This window comes from Dicentrarchus labrax, unplaced genomic scaffold (assembly GCF_905237075.1).
Source record: "Dicentrarchus labrax unplaced genomic scaffold, dlabrax2021, whole genome shotgun sequence".
Taxonomy (NCBI): Eukaryota; Metazoa; Chordata; class Actinopteri; family Moronidae; genus Dicentrarchus; species Dicentrarchus labrax.
The window spans coordinates 18,038,303-18,061,428 of NW_026136714.1; the positions used below are offsets into that span (position 1 = coordinate 18,038,303).

The window sequence follows — 23,126 nt, forward strand, 5'->3', positions numbered from 1 at the left end:
CATTGTACCGTAAAGAGAATCTCAGTCGAACAGGCAATGAAAATCAGATGCAGAGTTTCAAGGCTTGTTGACATAAAAAGCAGAGCGGTTGTGTATTTGAATATGAATGTTAGGCTTGTCACTCACTGACCGGAAGCTATAGCTCTGGCATTTACATTTAAGAAAATCCTTTTTTCTATTAATGCCACATGCAGGTTTCAGAGAATCTGTTCACATGAACAACCTGTAAATGTCAGTTAACTTTTTTCTTGATACGTGTGTAATGATGTACATCTTAAATGTCAGTCACTGTTGAAAGGACAAATATCTTTTTTGCCCCTGAAAAACATACTTGAGATCAAGGTCAGCTAATAAATGATGACTAATTATTTACTAATGGTCCAACTGACCTTTTGCTTAACCCCTCCCCCCATTCAGTGATTGTCCACTCACAGCCAATGCAACCAGGCACAGCAGGCCTGTCAAGGGCTTTGTCCACAATCCCTTCCTTGGTCACTCTTTCCTTTACTCCCTATATAACAAACCCTCAAAGGTTTACTCAATAATGACCAGTAAATTGAAATTTTGCACCGTTACTTATCATGATCATTTTGCGCAATCACTAACAGCTGTACAGCGGCTGAATGGTAATTTTTGCATCAGTAAAAAGCACACCAGCTTTTTTGTTCCATTGTCGGATATTTGTAGATACTATACTGGCGGAAATAGCAGCATGAGGCTAAGAGCGATATTGACATTTAAGGAGTTTTTAAGCTAGTGTTTTTATTTTTTTGCATTTCAAACAACAAAACTACAAGAGCAAAGAAATGAATTAAACTGGGAGTTTATTTGCTCTTACCTGACAACTGTGTATAATAGTAAGTAACCAAGACTTACCTCCAAACCAAGGAGGGCATCATTAATGTCAACAATAGTACTTTCTTGGTAACAAAAAACAACACAAAAACCTACCACTAGAATATCCACTGTCTAGTATTTCCCCAAAGGATTTAAAATCAAAGCATTAAACCAACTCATCGAGCCACTGTCAGCTTAATTAGCTAGCTATCTACAGCTGGTACAATCTGCCAGCAACATTTACCAGTGTTCTCGGCAGTCAACAGCTACAAATGATATTAGAGTTTATTAAATTAGTTAGTAATTTCCCATCAATCTTCAATTAATATTGTATCATACATACATACATACAAACATACAAGAACCGAAAACTTACTGGCATAGTAACAGTAGTGTTAGAGTAGGAAATAGTTCATTACAAGACTTATCGTAACGGACAAGACAAATAAATAACAAAAAGGTCTATGACTCTTAGTAGGCATCTCATAGAGTGACAAAATTAAACAGAAAATTATTCTTTGTCTCTTTGTTTGCTAATACAGCAAGTCCAGCCTGGTTTAATTACACAGTCCTCCTCTGTGCAGTCCATATTACTGAGAGTAGTTGCTGAAACACACATACATTTGCAGCAAGTGTAAATCCCATCACGAGTCAATCACCAGGCCTCAATGACAAGAATAAGGTGTGGATGTAACAGAGGGGAACATCCATGGAGCTAGATATAAAGATAATTGAGGCTAATCTGATGAAGATAATTTCATAATGGGGCGTAATGACCAAAGTCTTTCTGGTAAATGCAGTTATGAAGTAAAAGTTCCTCATTCACCCATCAATTAAAATTTATGGGAAATGGAGATGCTGAGCGCAAGACGGGGTAGATGGGAAGAGAGAAAAAGAAGAAAGTGAGACAGACAGTCTGCAAAATGGAAAGAGATGCTGTTCGTTAATGGTTTAGTCATGTTTTTTAAGACAAGTAAATTTATGGTTTGAAAAATGGCATCTAATTCAGTGATGATTAAGCCATCACATGTATAAAAGGGGGCATGGAGGCATATTCTCTGCTTTCAATGGATCATCAAAGGTGGTGTCTCCAACTCAATAGCTGGTGGAATTCTACAGAATATTCTCGCACCTTTCCTTAGCAGCAAGCTTATTAAACATTAAATTATTCAAAAGCAGCTCAAGCTTGAGGCACATGGACAATCCTTCATGAAAGTGAGAGAACTAATTTGCAGGCCATAGACATGTCACTTGAAATACTTCAATATCAAGTATCAAACCCTTACACTAATGCTTATTTTATGAACTTAGATTTAGGACTATCGTATTAAACACTTAGCAAAGAGCCATCAAAGTAGCATCAGTTTCTAGCAAAACACCTGCAGGGGAACGTCTTGCTGCATGAATCAGTACACATGCATTTACTGGACACATATACTGATTCCACTTTCCAAAGACACCTTCTCAGAAGTGCATAGGTTTCTCCAGTCTGGGCATACACAACCAGGAAAGACATATGGCTTCTTATCACATCATCATGCATATCCTCTGTAATCGCCATCAAGCACATATCACCCACAACCCCCCCCCCCCCCCTCTTTCCGACACTCTCACACAAATATTCTCACAATCATGCACATTAACATTCTCTTCTCTGCAGGTTTGAGGGGCTGGATCATTTCAACAGGGGCCACATTTGATGGAGAGAGACAGATCAGCAGCTGCACGCATTCATTATGCCTCCTAGAATCATTTCGCCCCATCCGGTCCTATTGATGGGGGCTCGTGCAACGTCACAAGTGGGTGGATAACGCAGACCATGTGCAGATTACGACACTATCCTTGTCACAGACACTCAGACCTGTGACCAGACCCTTCTGTGTGGAAGGCATAAGCTGGATTTATTGCTGCAACAGCTTTTCCCCGGAAGGATCTAATGCCTAGGTGATGGGATCTTAAGCAAAGGCTTTACTACTATGTGCAAAGAAGCAACGCAGATGTGTGTGCTCGATTTCTGAAAGCATGGAAAGTGCTAATAGTGTGGATTATTGAACAAGGCTAAAGAGCCAGACAGGGAAAGGCAGCCATGGATGCACATGCATTACACAACTGCAGAGACTAACTTAGCAAGCCTGCTCATGAACACTTGCAAACACATGCACACATAGAAAAAAGGTCAAAGGATCTTCAAGTTATTGATCTGAGGGAGTAGAGTCGCACACATTTTTGCTTACACATGATCTCTTTTACTCAAAATTTGTTCAAGAGTTGAGCATTTGTTTTATTTTACCTTGTCAGTGTCAGCGTTGTTGAACACCACCGGCATGTTTTCCAGCATTCTGTTGTTATCTGAGGCCAGCTGGGGAGATGTGCCATTTCCCACGCCAAGGTCCCTACAAGTCATACACAATTTTCTGTCAGGTGTGTGTTCTCACATGTGGGCCCAATAATTCCTTTCACGTTAAAATCCCAGCCAAACCATGCACACACCATGCAAACACATGAAAATCTTGTTTCCCTCTTTACAAAAATAAACAAAAAACCCATAGTCTTGTACACCCTCCAAAATGCTGTTAAATAAGGAATCCCTGCACAATTTCTGAAGGCTCTGCACACCCACATAGGTGTTTTCTCTGTTCGGGGATTAGTGGGTATGTAGACAGTAGCCAGCTTGGCTGGCATCTATCAGGCTCTCCTGTCTTACTTATTTGCACCTGTTGCCATGCTGCAATGGGACAACTGGCTCCTGTGTGTCCTCAGCAATTTGTTGCCACAGTTCTGCTTTAGCTGTATTCTGACAGGAAGTGGGCTTCAACCACAAAACTAAAAAGAAAACACCTGCTGTGAGTGAGAAGGGGTAAAAAGGGACTTACATGTTAATTGAAAAAGGTGTACTGACATTGAATACATGCATAAATGTTCCAAGTTCATTCAGGAAATTAAAACAATATTTAGGTTTCTCGTCACAAACTCACTTGTTTGGCTTTATCTCTTCATTTAGGTTGGTAACAACATGGCCAAATATTGATTTAGGCTGAATCTTATTTGGTATTTTAAAAAGATATATGGTGCAAACAAATGACAAATCAAGATTGGATTTCTGTCTTTCTTTGAATATAACAATATACTGAACAAACAGCTGCCATTCATGCCCCAAAGATTAAAAAACAGGATATGAACAGTGATAAATCTCACTCTGAGCTGTAACTGTATGATCCTAAGAGACTAAAGGAGAAGGGGGGAGGAAAGATCCCTGTGGCAAACCACACGAGACATGAATAAACACGGAAAAACCATCGGCGTGTGATTTAAAGTTTGCATTCTTCAATTGAAAAACGCCCACACACATATCGCCCCTTACTGTCTTTCACAGCCCCCCCTTTTTTCTCATGTGCACGCGTCCATGCTAATTGTAAATCCTCACAGGCATCCCTTCTCCCTTTCACACTCCCTGTCACACTGTATCTCTTTATTGCTGCAATTTGCAAGAGCATATTTATCCCCACAATTCAGAGGTGGAGTTCAGACATGCAGAAACATGTAGATAAGTTGTATGTGCCATTTCTCATTAGCTCTGAAGCTGACATAGAGCATCATCAGCCTTGTGCTGAATTGTGAAATTGTAACGGCTTCTGCTCTGAATCAGTCATAATGTGTCATCTTATTCCAAGCAAATACTGATATTATTGCACAACTGTGCCTAGAATAAGATCATATTCCTTTCTTGATAGTTTCTAATTTGAACTCTTCAGAAAGTCTTCTTCCAGAGCTAAAACAGAAGATAAAATTAAATTAGATGTCTCCTTAATTGTGCTTACCAAATGTGAGCATGTTTTTAGATCGTCTATAGCCTTAAAACCACATTTCTGGGCACTGAGGTTCCCCCATTGAGAAAGGCCATTTTAGCAAGACTTCATCGTTCATGCTTTGAGGTTTTTTTCAAAGCACATCTCCCTAGAATGCAATGAATCACTCAAAGTGTATTTATGAAAGAGAGGAGGATGTGCATGGATTGCCCAAGAATGAGATATTGATTCATAGAGACTGTAGCCTCAATTTGATTTCAATTGGCCTTGGGAGTACAACAGCAGATAACTGAGACGTCAATATCAACAGTACATGGTGCAGACCGTTTAGACAGAGTCTAGGATGGAATATTGGCTCAGTCTTAGGAAAAAACGGTCAGTAGTGAACATTTAAAACAAACAAGCAATCTAAGTGCAACATTTGTGAGTCTTCCTCATTAAATATTAAAAAGGAGACATGTTTCATATACCGAATTGCTGCCAATTCCACACTTCTCAACTACTTGCTTGCTGAAAAACTGCTGTACCTGACCTCCATAATGAATAGGGACTGTTCAGAAGAAGTTTTGTTCTCTTGCAAGCAGATAAAGAATGGTCTGATGACAAGTTTATGACAGGCTTTGTGTTGCAGTATGCTAATTGGGGTCTACTATGGCTCATTAATATGAGAACTGACATCAATACTAATGAATGGAACTGTCTATCCTAAAACATTTATATGTGAACTGAAGCAAAACTTCAAATCAAGGCACATTGCAATGATATTCTGATACATGCAAATCATCCTCTGAAATCTCAGGTCAAATATGCAGCCAAACAACCTAAAACCAGGAAGCTTCATTCAAAGTATTAAAAATGACCAAAGGCAAGCTACATTGTTTGTTTAAAGAGGTTTCCATGGACCTACATTAGACATTTGTCACAGTAATGGAAGAATAGCAACAGTAATGGTCATGACAAATGTTGTGAGCAATTTCATCTTAATTGAGGTTCGCTAGAGACCAGCATGCAGACAGCAATTACTTGGCACTGTACACTGAGTCATATTATATGAATGAGAGCCTGGCTGTGTTAACTAATGCAACACAGCTGGGTCAGGTAGTTTGGGGACTGCAAGGTGACAAAATTAATAGGGAGACTTTCTTTTAATCAGAGGGCCAGGTGTAGGCTCTTGTGTCAGCTAATAACCACCTTGTTGAAGAGTTCTTGACCTAAATCCTGATTCTAATTCTACCTGGGCTCTAACTCCAACCCACACTGTGAAGGGGAACAAGCACAAAGACATTTAAACTAAGGGATCAATAAGGTAGTATCAGATTGCAAATTACCACGCCACTTGAATCTCAGCGTCCCTTCTTCCCACATTCCTCTGGCCTTCTCCATTGATCTCCTTTTTGCTGTTTTTGATGAGACGCAGCACTGGTTCGATCTCCTTCAGCAGTTCGTTGTTTTCCTCCAGCCCGTTGCACAGGAGAGCTCCGCGGCCCCCATCCCTCATCAGCAGGGGGTCCTGGGCCTGCACGCCTGCCCTCTGCAGGAGGGACTGGGTGATGGACGGAGAGGACAGGTTCTCAATGGCCCTGAGCTGGGGATCCTTGTTGACCTGCTGCTGCTGCCCAGGGCCGAATGGGCTGAGAGGGGAGCAGTGCTCGTAGGACTTTGAGGGCGGGAAGGCAGGGCGTGTGACCCTCACTGTGCGTTGGCGGCCATCTCCAGACAGGGTGGTCTCCAGGTGGGTGGTGAAGCCCTCGGGCCCTCGGAGGATCAGCACGGCGTGGCTCTCGGGTGACACGTTCTTCAGCGTCTCCAGGGCCCGTTCATAGGACAGGTCCACCAGGGGCTTGTTGTTGACTGCCAAGACGATGTCGCCCACCTGCACCAGGCCGCACTCCTCTGCAGCGCCACCACGGATGAGGTCAGACACGATGACGGGTGGCTTGGACACCCTCTGCTTCACCAGAAAGCCCAGACCGCCAACCTTTCTCTTGAAAAGACGCACTGAGATGATGTTGGGCTGCAGCTGGCACACTGTGGGCTCTGACTCCTGCATGGTGTCTTGTGTGATTGCGTGTGAGCGCTTGCTTGTGAGTATATGTGTCCCCAGGGATGTTTCTGGAAAGCAACAGAAGGAAAGGGAGGATGGGAAATAGAAGTTCTATTAGTTTTGGAGGAAATTACCTTGGCTGCATGATTTGTTTACAGTGTGCTGATTTAACATAAGTCAAAGAGGGTATATGAGTCATTAAGTGTTTTCAGAAGGTATATTACACAGATAATTAATTCCTGTTGAGCTACACTTGCAAAATATTGTCACAGATGTGAAAAATATTAACCACCTGATCAGACCTGCTCGTACCTCTGTGATCCTCAATATTGGCATCACTGTGACTAAACACTGTCTCAAACTGTAATGTCTCAAAGGCAAATATTGGCTTAGATACTGATAATGATTTGTGGTACTTCTTGTGGTATTTCCATTTTTAAGCTATTTTATTTATACTTCTATTCCACTACATTTCAGAGGGAAATTTTGTACTTTAAACTCTTTTTTTATTGATGTGTTTATTTAACAACACAACATAGTTACATGGCACCCCAGTAGCTCACCTGGTAGAGCTTGCGCCACATGTACCAAATCCGAGCCCCTACCGCAGCAGCCCAGGTTCAAATCCAACCTGTGGCCCTTTGCTGCACGCAATCTCCCTCTCTCTCTCTCTCCCTTTCCTGTTAATCTTCGGCTGTGCTATACAATGACGGCAAATAACACCAGCTATAGTTATTGTAGATTAAGAATTTAAATGGAAAAAACATGTGATCAGTTTATAAAATATGATGCACAGGCAACTCAAACCACCCAACAGCATATAGCAGTTAATATGGTAATACATCAATGACAATAATCCATATAGCCTAATATCATTGGGGCATTTTACTATTGATACTTTTAAGTATATTTGTGCTGGTTAGCGTGTAGGACAGGATGACTTTCATCAAAATATTTGTACATGCTAAGATTGCTACTTTTACTTTTGAGTATTTTTTCCACTTCTGTCTCTCCAGTTTTTATTTTCCACAATTTTCTCCCAATTTAAGTTACAAGGAAGTGACTGGTTGAGAGAAGGATTGAGATGTTAAAAATAACTGACTTTATTAATATTGCGTAGGAAGGATTACCTGTAAGAGCAGGAATGTTACCAGGAATGTTTCTATTGAAGTGCAATAATGCCAACAGTTCACAGTCTGCCTCTTCATTTTATTAACGCCAATTACAAATCCTGCTTGCACCCCTCTTTGCATAATCACAACTCAACTTTTGAGCCGAAAACAAAAGCAAGGCATGCAAGAAGACTAAAGCCGATCTCTCCGCTCATCGAGCCCTATTGCTTCACCCAGTGTGCTGCATTGTCTCTGCACTCGGAATGAACTTTACGAGCAAAAACGGCGCCGTTTGCCAGATGCTACAATAATGCGTTTTACTTCCTTTTGATGCAAGCGTGTTACTTGTTCTTTGAAACCGGTCCATCTGGCCGCGTGGGTGGCGTCGCCTGGTATACACTATGTCAAAACCAACAACACAGCTGGAGCTGGCGTTCAGCGGGACTCGTTCAGCACCAAGGTCAGCGCTCTGCCTCCACAAACTGCCTCTGAATGCTGCTCCACTTCTTTATTATCATTTCTGCTCCTCTGAAACAGTGAGTAGTTTGTTTTAAACACTTCCCAACAGAGAAGAAATCAGAGGGAATGCCCTTGAGTGGAGGTGTGCTGCTATAAAACCAACTTCCCCAGAGCTCAAAAAGTGAGGTGCTGACTTAGTCACGAAAATGTTCATACATTCATGTACTGGCCGCAAGTATAAAAGTCACATAGCTGAACCAATTCGACTCCACGTCCACTGATATTCTGCATATCGGTGAAATGACACATTCATGGGGTCTTCAGCTGGTGGCTTTAGGAAAAAAGTGGCGCACGTTCATAAATATTGATTGAGTGTCCTGGGGCACAGGCATAACTCAGATAGGCGGCCCTTTAATCCTCACTCTTTGTAGCTGCACCCTATCAAAATGAGAAATTACCAATAACAGATGTGAATATTGACGGAAATGTGCTCTGAATATGAAGATTCAAATTTTTTTTTTTTTTGTAAGTGCTGCAGTGTCTGGCTCTGGTGAGGATGACTATCACATTGCCATGAGCTACAAGCTCAGCTGTTGTCTGAAGCAAGCAAAGATGAGTTGTTGGTGATATACCATGCACCTGATTCAGAGCTAAATGAACAGTTTTATCAAGACAATTGTAGCCGATCATTATCAATCAATATCTACAGTTAGAGTTATTCAGAACGACTTGTTAGCTATCCGTTTATAGGACGTAATTCCTGAATTCTGGAATTTCTTGTTTCTTACTCCTTCCGTGGCAACTACACTAGTCTGTCATTTGCGTTAAAACATGGTCCTATGGAGGCAAACACCTGTCACATATTTTATATTTGTGTGCTGGCGACTTAACATACATTTCTTGATTTTGCCATAATACCAATGCTGTAGCCTATAATCAGTGACAGACAAAGTGACAACCCGCCTAGGGCCCTTTTATAGCAATTGTGTGGCCATACGGGTTGCTCTTCATACCCTAAGTATAGTCGAGGGGCATGTACTGATAGGCGTTGTTTATGCCATGAATAGTGCAACACCCACTAAACAAACTTGGAGGACAGGTTTCAGTTCCTCACCACCGCTACGACAACAAAACATAAGACAGATCAACCAGATGGTGACACATTTCTGCATTAACTCCCTTTCCCTCTGATTTGTTTTGTGCAGAGACCAAACGAAGCAAATAAGCAGCTACAGAACTGCGTGTTGATACTAAATCAGCAGGCCTAACCAATCTACCACAACATGCAAACAAAACGGAATGATGGAATTTAAATGTCATTAAAACGCATCGTTTACATGTTACATGTTACAAAAAAATAAAAATCTTTAGGACTTAACAAACAAGGACAAGTTATTAAAATGTGTAGTTTGGTGTCGTCCTGCACTGCTATCCTAAATGCAATCGGCAAAAAAAATGCACAAGATGTTCCCACCGAGCCTGGATTTAATGGGTATTTCCCAACGCAACAAGTTCTGGCGACACTTTTTGGCCAAAAATAAAAATAACAGCAACGCCACTGTGGCTGCAAACTCCTGTAATTTGTGTGACAAAGAGATTTTTCAAATAAAATACATCCTGTCGTTTGCACATTAGTTCGGGACCGCTCCATCTTTTCTCAATAATAGCTCTTCTACATCCATCATCCACCGGGGGAGTGCGCAGCCTAATTTTCCCACAGAAACAAAAGAAAAAATAAATAAACCGAGCACAGAACATTAAAACGACGAAGAACAACTCACCCCTGAGAGCAAGTCGCAGTGAACTTGGGATAAAACTCCTGCGCTCCCGCGTCTCTTCCTCAGCAGCGGCTGCACAGGTCTTTTCATCCAAAAACGTCTCCAAGTCACAGCGACGCGCTCTGCCTCTCTAGAGACGAGGCACGCTTGTGCCTTTCCGCGCACCGGGGCGCCTTATAAATACAGAGCAACGGGAGACACAGTGACGAGCTGGGAGAGAGCCGTGCGCGGGCATTTAAATGAACTGTGCGTGGGTTTCGTTATGTCGGCATCGTCATCACTCAGCATGCAACAGCCGAGTCTCCTCACATACACACTCCTCACAGAGCCTACTGTAGGCCTTCAGAAGGACGGAAGAAAAAGATAAGGTGTGTCACTGATACTGCACGTTTTGAGAGTGATCTTCTTGAACTTGCAGTAAAGTCGGATTTGTCGGGGAGGGGGTAAAGGTTGGATCTTGTAATAGATCTGTAAGAGACTAGAAAGGCTAAACAAATGATTTTTGACTAAAAATGCAATTTAAGGCTTAGTTTATTTGATACTAAACACCCTTTCTTGCATTACAAATGAACACCAAAAAGTTTTTAAAACTTGCTTTGGCATCCTTTTCATGTGAAGAATTCATTGGTCTGTAAGTCATGTAGCTCACCAGCACATAAATGAGCATTAGAAGTTTGTTTTTATTTAATCCCTCTTCAAAAGAGCAAAAGTCAAACTGTAAATGAAACTAATAGCCTGAACACAAGGATCTGTTTATGAAGGGTTTTGAATTGGGACCTCAGGCGATCCCTTTTAAATAATTAGGCAGAGATCAAGTAGTATCAAAATATAAGTATCAAAAAGAAGGAGGAAAGTATTAAATAGCTCTTTAACTCACTTCTATTCTAATGAATGCACACAATAGAAACAAGTCAAATGTAATGGCAGTGAAAAGAAGGATGAATGGATGGAATGAAAATGGCTAGGAACTTAAAGGAACGGAACCAGTTACAGTATGAGAAAGAGAATAAACATAGAACAACTAAAACAAATCAATAAAAAGCAAATGGCTGCAAACTCATGTTTTACACATCTGAAACACCAATTTAAATAAAACGTATCTTTCACAAAGTTGTGTATTTGAGGTTAAGTGGAGAAATGTAATGGACCTTTATCAAAACACAATGACATAATGATATGACCCTTTTTCTTTATTTGTTTTCCAAGACCCAGGTTCATTTAATTGTGGGTTTTCAATGAGATCTGGGTTCACAAGGTCCCTCTTCAAACAGGAGCTTCAGGTTACTATGTAATATTAATAATTTTAGAGCTCAGAGAGACATTTGACACACCTGATCTGAACATTCTGTTTTGTGATTTTATGTTTGTGACAGAAAAGACAAGCGAAACAGACATTCTTTACATTTACATTATTTGTTTGCAAATTTGCAAATACCAGCTGTAGACAAGACAAAAAGGGAGAAGGGTTTGAAGGAAAATATGGGCTGTCCAGCAAATGTCTGTACAGTTGGTATTTGTAGTGAAAGGACACAAACTGCAAAAACAAGACAAACATAAAAATTCTCTTTGTGTTTCAATCTGTAGTCGCCATAGGATGCTCCGTGTATTAGAGCTCAGTGCAACATCTGACAGACCTGATCTGACTGTTCTGTGTTTGTGTGTTTGGTCTGTTTCATGCTGACTCTTCAAGTAAACTAAACACACACTGCCTGCAGTGCGCCATCCATTCTCCTCATACTGTAGGACAACCTGGTCCCCATAAAACCTACAACATATTTCTTTTTTTAACTAGTTTTTACATTCTTTGCTTGCAAATTTGAGGTTTTTCTCATCTGACCTTTTTGTTAACAGAGGTGACAGTATCAGTAACAGCAGCAGTAGTAATTGTTGCAAGCCAATAAATAATTTAAGTCTAGAGAGATCTTTGTTATTGTATCTTTTTAAGATTCTTTATACTTATTTAAAAGGCAAATCCCCTGAGCTGTCATCATAATCAGTACTATTTTACTTTGATCACTTACATATTTATTTTCTTTTTGCTACTGTCAGTCACCACTACTTTGCTGTTTTACCCATGGTATTTGGAATATTATATAAGTGGCTTCTTTTGTGATTACAACTTGAGCTCCTATCGTCTGAAACATATCAAGGGAAATATATTTTATTTTACTCTGATGTGTGTAATGAGCAAATTGTATTTGAATCAACTGGTCAACTGACGTGTCATTTTAAAGTAAAAATGACACAAAAAAAACACACTGTTGATATATAATGAAATATTTTCACCCTCATGATTAATTGGAAAGTACCAATCTCTGATTAGTAATGACCTTTAACTAGGAGCCACAGACAATTATGGTATATTTAACAGACAGATGATTATAATCTAACAGTGCAAAGTGCAAAGCAAGTATCACCCTCTCAATTTTCATTTTAGGTATAAAACTAATGTTCTTTTCCAGGCTGGCTCACAACAGTCAAGTTCCTCCAAATGTAGCAAACAGTTTAACAGAATTCCTAAACTGTGCATTATTGTGTGTTTCCACCAGTCAAACTTTAAACAATGGAAAACCATGTAGAAAACATAATGGAAATATGGCATTTATGTTTTATAAACTTTGCACTTTGTCATGTTCCATTTTTATCGTTTACCGCCAACTGTAAAAACCTTTTTCTGCAATATTTTAACCAGTGTCTACTACGTTTTTAAAGATGGGCCTATAATATCTAACATTTCCATATTAAAATGTCTAAAAATGCTTGTTACTGTATATATTTTGTTTAGTTGTGTACTTATTATTATCTGAAATGTTTCTAACAATGCGCCAACCTAGAGCCTCTAGTTGCTATAACCTCCGGGTGAACAAGCCAGATACAGCAAATAGTGAAAAAAAAAGGAATTTGGATGATCAATTTTCATCAGCAATAGAGAGCTGCAGTGATGATGTATTTTTGTAGGCCAACCCAGAAGTTAGCATCATCCTGGTTTCTTTGACAAAAATCTAATGGGATTTTTCTTGTTGGATTTTATATTTTTGCATAAAATAAGCTCTTTGGCGAACAAAGGTTTATGATACTTTTCACATTTTGTTCAGCAAGATAGTCTTCACAAATGAGCACCATGAATATCTATAAACAAACTACACCACAGTTGTTTGACATCAATGTCACCACCACTAAACTTCCAACTTGAATTTAAATCTCGTATTTAAAATCTACAGGTTGGAAAGTTTGAGTTGTACCGGTTGAGAATAGTGTGCAAGAGTACAAGGCTGTAAAGACTAGTGAGTAAATATGTCTCTGTGTTGTGTGTGCTGATGTTTAATGTCACCAACAACCTTTTTACTTCACAACGTTTAATGCAAAATGTGCATTAAAACAGGTGAATGGGAATGCACTTACTAAGAGATTATGTACCAATCTCAAGGGCACTAAGACAGGACACGTAGCTGCTGATAGACACACTGTGTCCATTTCAGATGAACTTTTGGTGGCAGAATACCTTGTGTAACAACTGTGGGTCATCCAGTCTTCCTCGTGACATAATCACATATGAAATTTCAGCTCAGCTCTCCATTCCTGTGTCTACCCCACTTTGGTACCCGAGTGATAACAAATAATGGGATCCAGACATTACAGCCGAGCTTCCCCGCGTGTGACCGCTAAGTGAGCCTTTTTTTCCCCAGCAGTTCTTGAGGTTCTCCCCAGAATAGAAGAAAATAATTACCTTCATTTATCATAACAGGCTGAAAGTGGAGTCCTCCACCTTATGTTTTCTCTGTTATCTTTCAGATGACGCACAGACACTTAGGTAGTTAGATATGGAGCCCACAAGCGCAACTGAATTAAAGTGCTGAAGTTATTTAGCAGTGAGACATAACCTGGCAGAGTTCAAAGTGTGTGTGGTTATTAATGCATAATCAGTTAGATAGAATAGAATAGAATAGAATGCCTTTATTGCCACTGTACACATGTACGATGAGATTAAAGAGCCAACTCCAATGGCAGTGCAAAGAATTTTCAAAATATATTCAATATAAACACAGGACATGAAGTAATAATACAAAGGTGTGTGTGTACATTTGCAAAATAAATACAGTGCTATATACAGTGTTAAATATATATATATATATATATATATATATATATATATATATGCCTTACATCAGCTGTCTCTTGATGTGTCAACATGCAGACAAAACAGGGTGCAACTCCTGGATATCACACACATGCACACAGTGGCGTCGTTTGGCCTGGGCATCAGAATGTTTACTGAATAGTCCCAGATCTCAAAAAACAGATCCGGTAATCTATTCATCTGTTATTCCAATCATGCATTAAAGCCCTTGAAAATAATGATATTGTTCAAAATGATATCAAAAACCTAGGTTCTCTATGTGTCATTTAAGCAGCAGATCTACTTCACACTACTTGGCAGGTGCGCATTTTGTGTGAGCATGTGAGAGAGAAATAGAGAGAGAGAGAGAGAGAGAGAGAGAGAGAGAGAGAGAGAGAGAGAGACAGAACACCAGAAGAACAGAAGCACCACACAGGAAGGGATGAGGTCGTGAAGATAGACATTATCAGATTGAAAGAGCACAGAATCCACTGATTGCACTGCAGTAAATAAATATCAACTGAATGCTGGTTGATGTACATCTTTTGCTGCATTGAATATTGGCTGTAGCTGGCATCCAATAGGACTGCTCTGATGTGTGACTGTTAGCCCATATAATGAGCAGCGATGATTATTTGGGCTCCATGGGATGGAAAAGTGCAATAATAGTTTGCTTTTGTATAATCTGAAATTGGTTGGTGTGTTCAAATAATTTGTTGAGTCTGTGTGCAAAATAAATTGATGAATGTGTTTATGATCTAATCACCACATTAAAAAATGAGATTCCTGATTCCTTCAATTCCTTCTTGTGATAAAGACAGGAGAGAGGCGAACAGAAGGAAAGAGCAGAGTGCGTTGAACAGATGACACACCAGAAGAGTCCTCAGAGAGGTGAAGAAGACGATCAGATAAGACACCAATGATTTTAGATTTTTAGATTTTAGATTTATTTATTTTCACAGCCGAATCACAAAAAGAGAAAATAAATTGTACAGGTGAGATTTACAAACTCTGACAGGCTTTTATCAGGATCTAACCAAGCATTAAGCAAATAAAAAAAGCATGTATCAATATAAATCAAGCATAAACAAAATAAATAAAGTAATGTGCTGCCTTCAAATAAAACTTTGTGTACATGATATGCTTAATATGCTCAAGTTTAAAGTGAGAACACCGCTGATAGAAAGTGACATTGATAATAAAATACTGCCGGCGTCTAGAAGCCACTGAGGCCGACAGTTTAGTAAGCTAGTGAGTGACTAATGCAATGCAGGAAATGCAAAGGCATAATGAAAACTCCCACTTTCGAGGTCGTGAATACTACAAGAGAGGGGTGTCCCAATGGACCCTTCTTGTCAACGTAGTAAACACAACCCCATTTGAAGGCAGCCAGAGTTAACACAATTTGTCACATTTCACATTTTTCACAGTTCAAAACTGAATTAATTTTGTTTATTTTGATTCCATGTTGTGAAAGCCAGCCTACGCATCTCACCGCAGTACATCTTAAATTAATTTTAATCTGAAATAACTTCAAAACGGTGCAGTTATTTGGTGAAAATCTTAAGATTGCTGGGCTGTGCTAAGCCCCAGGGTTTCAGGATCCCAACAATGCCTTAGGATGCATGCACACACACGCACACACACACACACACACACACACACACACACACACACACACACACACACACACACAAATAACGGTTTAACGTGAAAAATCCTAACTGCTTTCTTTGAATCATCTTTAAGGATGTATCTTTAGACACACACAGGCACACATAAACTCATTCAGTACACACATTCACCCACATTCCATGGTCGGCCATGTCATTATGTCAATCACTTCCTGCTTGAGTGGTACCATCTGCCCTCTCATAAAGCCACACACCATGTGGATCACTGTGCAAAGCCCCTGCTTAGCCCCGTTACATCGCACTTTGCCCAGAGTTAAGACTCCCTGGTTAAAATTACATCAGTTTCTTTTTATACATCTTCCCCTCTTTCTCTTTGTCTTTAGACCCTTAGCCTTTTTTAGTCGCATTAAAGGAAATAAACAGAGTTGCAATTTATGCATGTGTGTATGCATAGCTATAGGAGATGTTTTGTTTGCATGACTTTATTTTCATGCCTGCATGAATACATGTGCTAATGATTTCCTCAACACACGTAATCCAGAACAACCATAATTCACATCTCCTAGATTTAAATTCAGTCATTTCCATGTGATGTTCTTCGTTCCATGCCTGTTGAACCAACAACCTGTCTTTCACCAGATTTAGAAAATTATACAGTGGCACATTTATCCGCAGAGGATTTGACTGTATTTACCGTACATTTAGATAAATTACTAGCATTATCACAGCAGGAGTGTAGGCATATCTGTGAATGTATATACTGAAATTGCAGTATGATGACTCAGTTTTGGAGATACATGCACATTAAGACAAGCTATAGGTACAGTCTTGTTTTTCCCACCATTTTAAAGATTTGTAGTTTTGTTTATGACCAATGGTCTGTCTTTTGTTTCTATGGCAACTTTTAATGAAATCTTTTTCCATGTTTATTCTTCTTGGTGGATCCAATGAGATTTAACAACATTTTAAAAACTGGTCTGCTCAATGAATGTGTCATGAATTAAAATAGCTGTGTTTACAGCCAATATTTACACAGTTTGATTGCATATAATCACTTTGTAGTGTCAATTGTGCAATCAATTGACCAACGTGAACTGGGAACGGTGTATGATTAAAAACGTGCCCAACAGCGGACCCATCTTCTGAAATACTTGATACAGATATTTCAAGTATTTGTTTATTTTGTTTTTAATTTTTCGTTCGATTATTTATGTATGTTGATCCACTGTATTCAAAAAGTAAACTAGTATTTTGTACTTTTTTGTCAAGAAATGTAAGAATGCAAGAATGTGAGAGGGAGAGAGGAGGGAGAGCTTCTCATCTTTGTGCTTCTTCTCTTCCCTCTCTCCTCATTATTTTTATAGTAGTTTTGTTTGGAGGCTTTTTTAATATATAATATTCAGCCATTCTTACGTTATTTCTATGTTTAACTTTTAACTTCTATGTTCCTTTCCATGTCAGTTTTTAGTTCTTTTCTTTCCGTCAGTTTTTTGCAAAGCACTACTAAAAGTATTAATAAACTAGATGACGACAACTTGGCAGCTTTAGAATTAAACAGGAAATGTTTTGTACCTGTCATTTTGAGATATATGACTACCCCTCAGCTTGTAAATGCAAGAGAAATCTTAAAGTTTATTCCTTTTTTTCCAGACTTTCCAGGTTTATTGCTCGAGGCAGACGTACCTCACTCTCTCTATACTTTAGTTCTATAGGCTTATCAATGTTAAATTGCATTACAAAGCGAAGAGACTGAAAGGACAGATGGCCTTTTTCATGTATATCTGTTTTTTAACCAATCCCTTGATTTAGCCTCAAGCAACCCACCCTATTACAGGGTGTGGCCAGGGATGGCTCAAAAACATATAGTGCATGATCCCTAAGGCCATGCTTCAATCTCAAAATTGATTATTTCACTAAAAATGAGAATAAAAAAAGAGAAAGTTAAAGATAGAAAAACATAACATGAAGGGTTTTTGTCCTTTACAGTGTATGACGTTTTCAAAGTAATGTACAGCAAAAGTTTAGAGGCATTTTCAATTTGGAGCCAAATAACAACAATTCTATATACATTTCTTATTGTTTGTTTTATTGTATGCTTCTTGCTGTTTTATATTGTGTTTCTGCATGTTGTTGGTTTGAATCCAACCAATTTAAAAGCGGTGCCAGATGAGCGGTGTAAATATCCTTAATTTCTGAAGAGATTGTGTGAAACAGCAAGTTTTAAACTTTTTGAACCAGGCTTCGTTTGTTCATAGATTATGAGGTCCAGATAAATGGATTATGTTCTGTGGGCAATTTGGCTTATGATTGCGCCTCAGCTGTGGTACATGCTTCAAAAAAAAAAAGTTGTTCAGACAAATAACCCCATTCATCAAGCAAAAACGGAATGGTTCAGCTCTAAAAACTAATCCATCAAAGCTGACAACCATGTTCCCCGAAGCTCCACTTATAATGGTTAAGCATTGGAAAAACTCTGTCTTACTTGCCTGACTTGATGGACAAGAATGATATAGTGGCTGTTTTGAATGCCCAAACTCTGCACAATTAATAAAATGTGGGTGTGTTTGCGTTGGTGCAAGGTATTTGCTTTGGATGCATGGCATCTTCAGCAAATAAGCTATGTGTCGGTGCATAAATTGAAGCAGTGTGCAAACTATACCATGGCTTTCGGGTAACTCACTTTTTCTGCTGTCGCAGAGGGGGTGGACTGACCGTGATGCACAGTACACAAAAAGAGAGAAATGAATAATGGCGATCTGGCGCATAGACTGTCTAGGACTAGGAACGTTTATTTTATGTATATTTTCTGATCTGAAGTTAATGATATTGTGCTGCCACACTTCAGTGGTGATGGCAAGAATAGACATATCTTTATTGAAGTGAATTAGTGATTATTCACCCTCATGCACAAATCATATATTATTAGCAGTCCAAGTTATGCATAATCCATGACAATGAAGATGTAAAAAAAAATAGAAATGCATGCCAAAAATAGTATATTGTCCCCCTCAAAATTCTTTCATTCCCTCACAGGTGTCTAAAATAATTACCCTCTCCTCCGCTGTTCATTAAAGGAGCAGTCCTCTGTGTCTGTGGCTGGCTGCTACAGTATGCATTCATATACTGTATGCATGACTGCAACAGGTGCAAAACAAAATTTATTAGGCAGATTTCCACCAAGCTCAGTGTTCTGAGTTGGTCAGTTCTAACATGTTTCCTTCCCATAACACATTCCAGTCCAGAGTTTATGATTTAGTGGCATCCAGCCTCCTGGCTTCACCCTTCCTCTCAAAAATTGTCAGGGAGAAACTATGGTGGCCACAAAACCTGTGAACAACGTGTGTGGCCTTATCTAAAGCTACTATTTAGTTTGTCTGTTCTGAGCTATTGTAGAGAGATGGCGGTTCATGGAAGGCGACCTGTGGTGTCTGTAGATAAAAATGTCTCATTCTAAGGTAACTAAAGTGCTTATAGACTAATGAAAACATAACTATGTTATATTCAATTTCTGCAAATAGATCCTCCTAAATGTTACACACTAAATATGTATGATTTGTTTTATTTTAACAATTTAACTGAAAAAGGCACGTGCAGTCCTATCTAACCAAGACTTACTTCCCAAAACAGGTGGGAAATTCCCAATTGGCACAAGGTAAGAGGAATTATTTTTGACAGCATCAACTCTCAGAGAAGCATGAGGGTTAGGGGCTCAGAAATTGTCTGCTTTACTGCTTGTGTAGTGCTGTTGGAGAATTCAAAATGAAGTGGGCAGTGCTGGCAAAATGATGATAAAATGAGAAGGTCTGAATATATTCAAAACGAAGCCAGCACTTTCCCACTGGCTATGATGTGGAGAACTCGTTCCTTTTGATGTGATCCGAAACATAACATCAGTGTTGATTCCCCGTAGCTCCTGGGTGAAACTGAAAAATTGTAAAGACCAGTGGGGCCAGTGTCAGGCAGGAACACGGCCAGGGCATTTCATGCAAAATCTCTGACTTGAAAAGAAAACACCCACTCTTTGTTGGCATTGAGATCATCTTGTAACCATCAAATTGAACACAGCTAAAAGGGTCAACGCTGCAGAGCCAAAGACAGAGGAATGAAAAGATCCAAGGGCAACGCTGCACATGGAAATGTGCTGTTTGCACTTTGTCAAGGTCATCGGGCAAAATCATTATCAACACAGATGAGCTCTGCTTTGTTTCTTGTTTCTCAGCTATAACAGACTGTTGAGGATGATAACAGTAGCCTGTGTGGTGTCAGCCCCAGATGCTCGTAGGTGGTATGCAAGAGCTTGCAGTGTTTTAGATGTGGGAAGTCTTTTATCCAAACCATATCATATTTTACTGTGCCCCTCTTGACATTTTAGAATATTCTATTATATGGCAGTATGAGTCTAAATCTGCAGTACACTTTAATGAATCTGCAACTTTGTACTTAACAGCCATTTCACTTTAAACAGATTTTATCTAGACCCTGGAGCGAGGTATTCTGAAAACCTTTGTTAGAGATTTTGCTTTTAGTCTTACTTCTAACAAAAAACCTACACAGTTTATGGTTCTGCCCATAGGAGGAAATTCCCCAAACTCTTCAGTTGAATACGTAAAGCATGGCAAAGCACTTACACAATAATGCTTACTTGCTCTTTGAATTTATTTACAGCATTTTAGCCCCATTAACAGTCCTCAGACTTCCTACTGAGCAAGTGACACATTTCACAATTCCCTTGGCCACAGGTGTGATTCAGTTTATAATCAACAGGTGGGATTCACCCTTGACACACTTGACACCATTTTTCACAGCAGACATTTTGACTTGTTATAGCAGGAAGAGCAGAGGTATTACTAATGACGGCTCTGTGTGCCAGTAAGGAATGACAGTGTGAGTCAGCATGCACAATCCTGTAACTGAAGCAGCTTAATTAATTTCAGCCATTGTTCATTTTATTATTAACACCTGTGCTTTTTTTTTACTTTGACCTGTCAAAGTGTGTCAAGGGAGGTTCACCTGTAGATCACTAACTGAATCACCCCTGTGCCATGGGATTTTGGAAAAGTGACAGCGAAAGCCTGCCAGGTGTGATTCAATTAGCACTCAAGGGTGAGTCTCCCATGACACACTTATACAAGACAATGTAATATTAAAATTTAATGACAGATTTAAAGCAAAAGTACATAGAAAGACATAGATATAATAATTAGATAGAAAAACATAATTTTTGAGAAGCCACTTAGCATAGCATCATAAACATAAACTGTCTACAGGGTGAAACATCTAGCTGTTTTGTTCCTTACTGACAGAGCCAGGCTAGCTGGTGGTATCACTCCTGTCATCTAACTATTGGCATGAAATTGAATGAGCCTATTTACCCAAATGTTGAACTATTCTGGTAATAATATGGCTAAACATTTGTGTGTCAAAAATAATTAATATCAACTTCTGATGTACACTGAAAAAACTAAAGCATCTTGCATGACCTTTCAAAGAAAACTGTTATGTAAAAAAAAAAAAAAAGTGAAGGAGCCTTTGTACAACTCATTTGCCTCTTGAACCCTTGAAGTGTTTCCTTATAATTTCTGAAGCAATAGTCTGAGCAAACACTGTGAAATCCTCTTGCATTTGAAATTGCTGGACATGATGAAAAAAAATTTAGGAAGGAAACCGTCTTTTACCGTGGTTCCTGTTGACTGGTAAGATCGAGGTGCTGGTTTTAAAATTTCTTTCAAATAATCGCTCTGAGACTATGACCACAAACACATTATGAGCAGATAGTTCACATGAGGCTGCTTTGAACCATGAGAGGCTCAAAACTTAACTGCATTAGGTGTTGAAATTACATTCCCAAATTCCAATGAAGCACACAAATGGGTTCCATGGGAGTGGCGAACATTTTAAAATTTACAATCTATAAGTCAGAGGATGAGCCCATTGGTGCTATTGATCTCTAGAACTTTAAATTAGTTTTGCAAAAACTTCCCCCAAACGAGCATGGGTATGAATTCTGTTTTGTGTTGCAATGGTCTTAAACAATTGATGTGGTTGTAGCAAACAAACCATAATGGCTCCTGCAAACATCTATAAATATATTAGAATCTCTGTGGGAAAACAGCAATAATGCTAATTATTTAGACATTGTGAACAGGCTAATGCCATTATCCAGTGAATGCTTCACATTATCATCATATTTTGAAGGCTGCTTGTTGATGGCTTGTGCAGGGCCACGACAATTTTTACCCCACCAACAAACTTGCACCAAAGAAAGAGAAAGCTTTCTGCAATAGCCTGCATCTTTCTATCTTAATGTAGATAATTAAAGTTAAAGACAGGCTCTTTTTTGTACTTGTGTATTTTACCATCTGCTCCTGCCTTCTTTCAGAAATGCTGCCAGGAAGGGCGACAACTCCGGTCTCCCCGAAAGGTCAAACTTGTCATTAGCTATGAGGCTCTCCACTGCTTCGTCTCACATAATTCAGAAGCCCTCTGCAAAATAATTGCTGTAGGAGTTCACCCCAGGCTCAGTGAGCTGCACAGTGTCATAGAGCACAATGTCTTCTCTGCATTTTGTATTTCAAATATGTTGCAGCAACTTTAAAATAAAATTTGACTGTCTCTCAACAGCTTGTGCTGTGTTGAAGTCCTTCATCAAACAGTGTGAGTAAGAGTTTTCTCTACTGTGTAACATTTCATCAAACTATTGTTTACTAATCACATTTCTAAATGTATTCAACATTAATTTGATATATTACTTTGATAACATATTGGTCAACCATGTGTTTCAAGTTTAAATTGATGTATTTCTTCTACCCACTGTACCATTAGAACTGCAAAGTAAGTGTGGGTTTCAACCCTGCTGGTTTTCACCTCTTCCATCTCATCAGGGAGTGATGTACACAAGGTGAACGCAAGGTGAACCCAAATAACTGCAATTAACTGTAATTAACTGTAATTAAGTGGTTGGACAGAAAACCAGCAGTCATCAGGGGCAGGGATAGGAGCTGCTGGTTTCTACTCTTTGAAATTCAGTGACATGGCACAGCCAATCCACACTTTTCTATAACGATACTTCTATGCATTTGAATACAAAAATATTCCATGTGTTCCTGCTTCAATCAGTGCATGTGGGAGGTAAGTTTAGCTTCTCAATATTGACTCCCTCATCATTTGCACAGACACATACAGGTGTGGTTTAGAAATCCTAGATGCTGATGATAGAGACAGAAAATTACAGTTTTGGGCGCATGAGTGAATTACAACATACAGGCCTGCTGAGTAGAATAACTTATGACTTTTACTAGATGCTTACAATTCACTAACAAAGATCACGGCAACAGCTGTA

The 23,126-nt window shown here is 39.2% G+C and overlaps 1 protein-coding gene across 1 annotated transcript in view; it reads right to left on the bottom strand.

Moving 5' to 3' along the window:
- nos1 (nitric oxide synthase 1 (neuronal)) overlaps positions 1-10,224 on the bottom strand; it is a 41,083-nt gene extending 30,859 nt beyond the window's left edge. Inside the window, exons 1-3 of the mRNA XM_051423807.1 lie at positions 10,040-10,224; positions 5,972-6,755; positions 3,128-3,230 (exon numbers count right to left, since the gene is read on the bottom strand). Of these exons, the coding sequence (XP_051279767.1) occupies positions 3,128-3,230; positions 5,972-6,693 (825 nt within the window). The 5' untranslated portion in view covers positions 6,694-6,755; positions 10,040-10,224. The remainder of the gene's footprint in view (positions 1-3,127; positions 3,231-5,971; positions 6,756-10,039) is intronic.
- Positions 10,225-23,126: the final 12,902 nt, after the last annotated feature.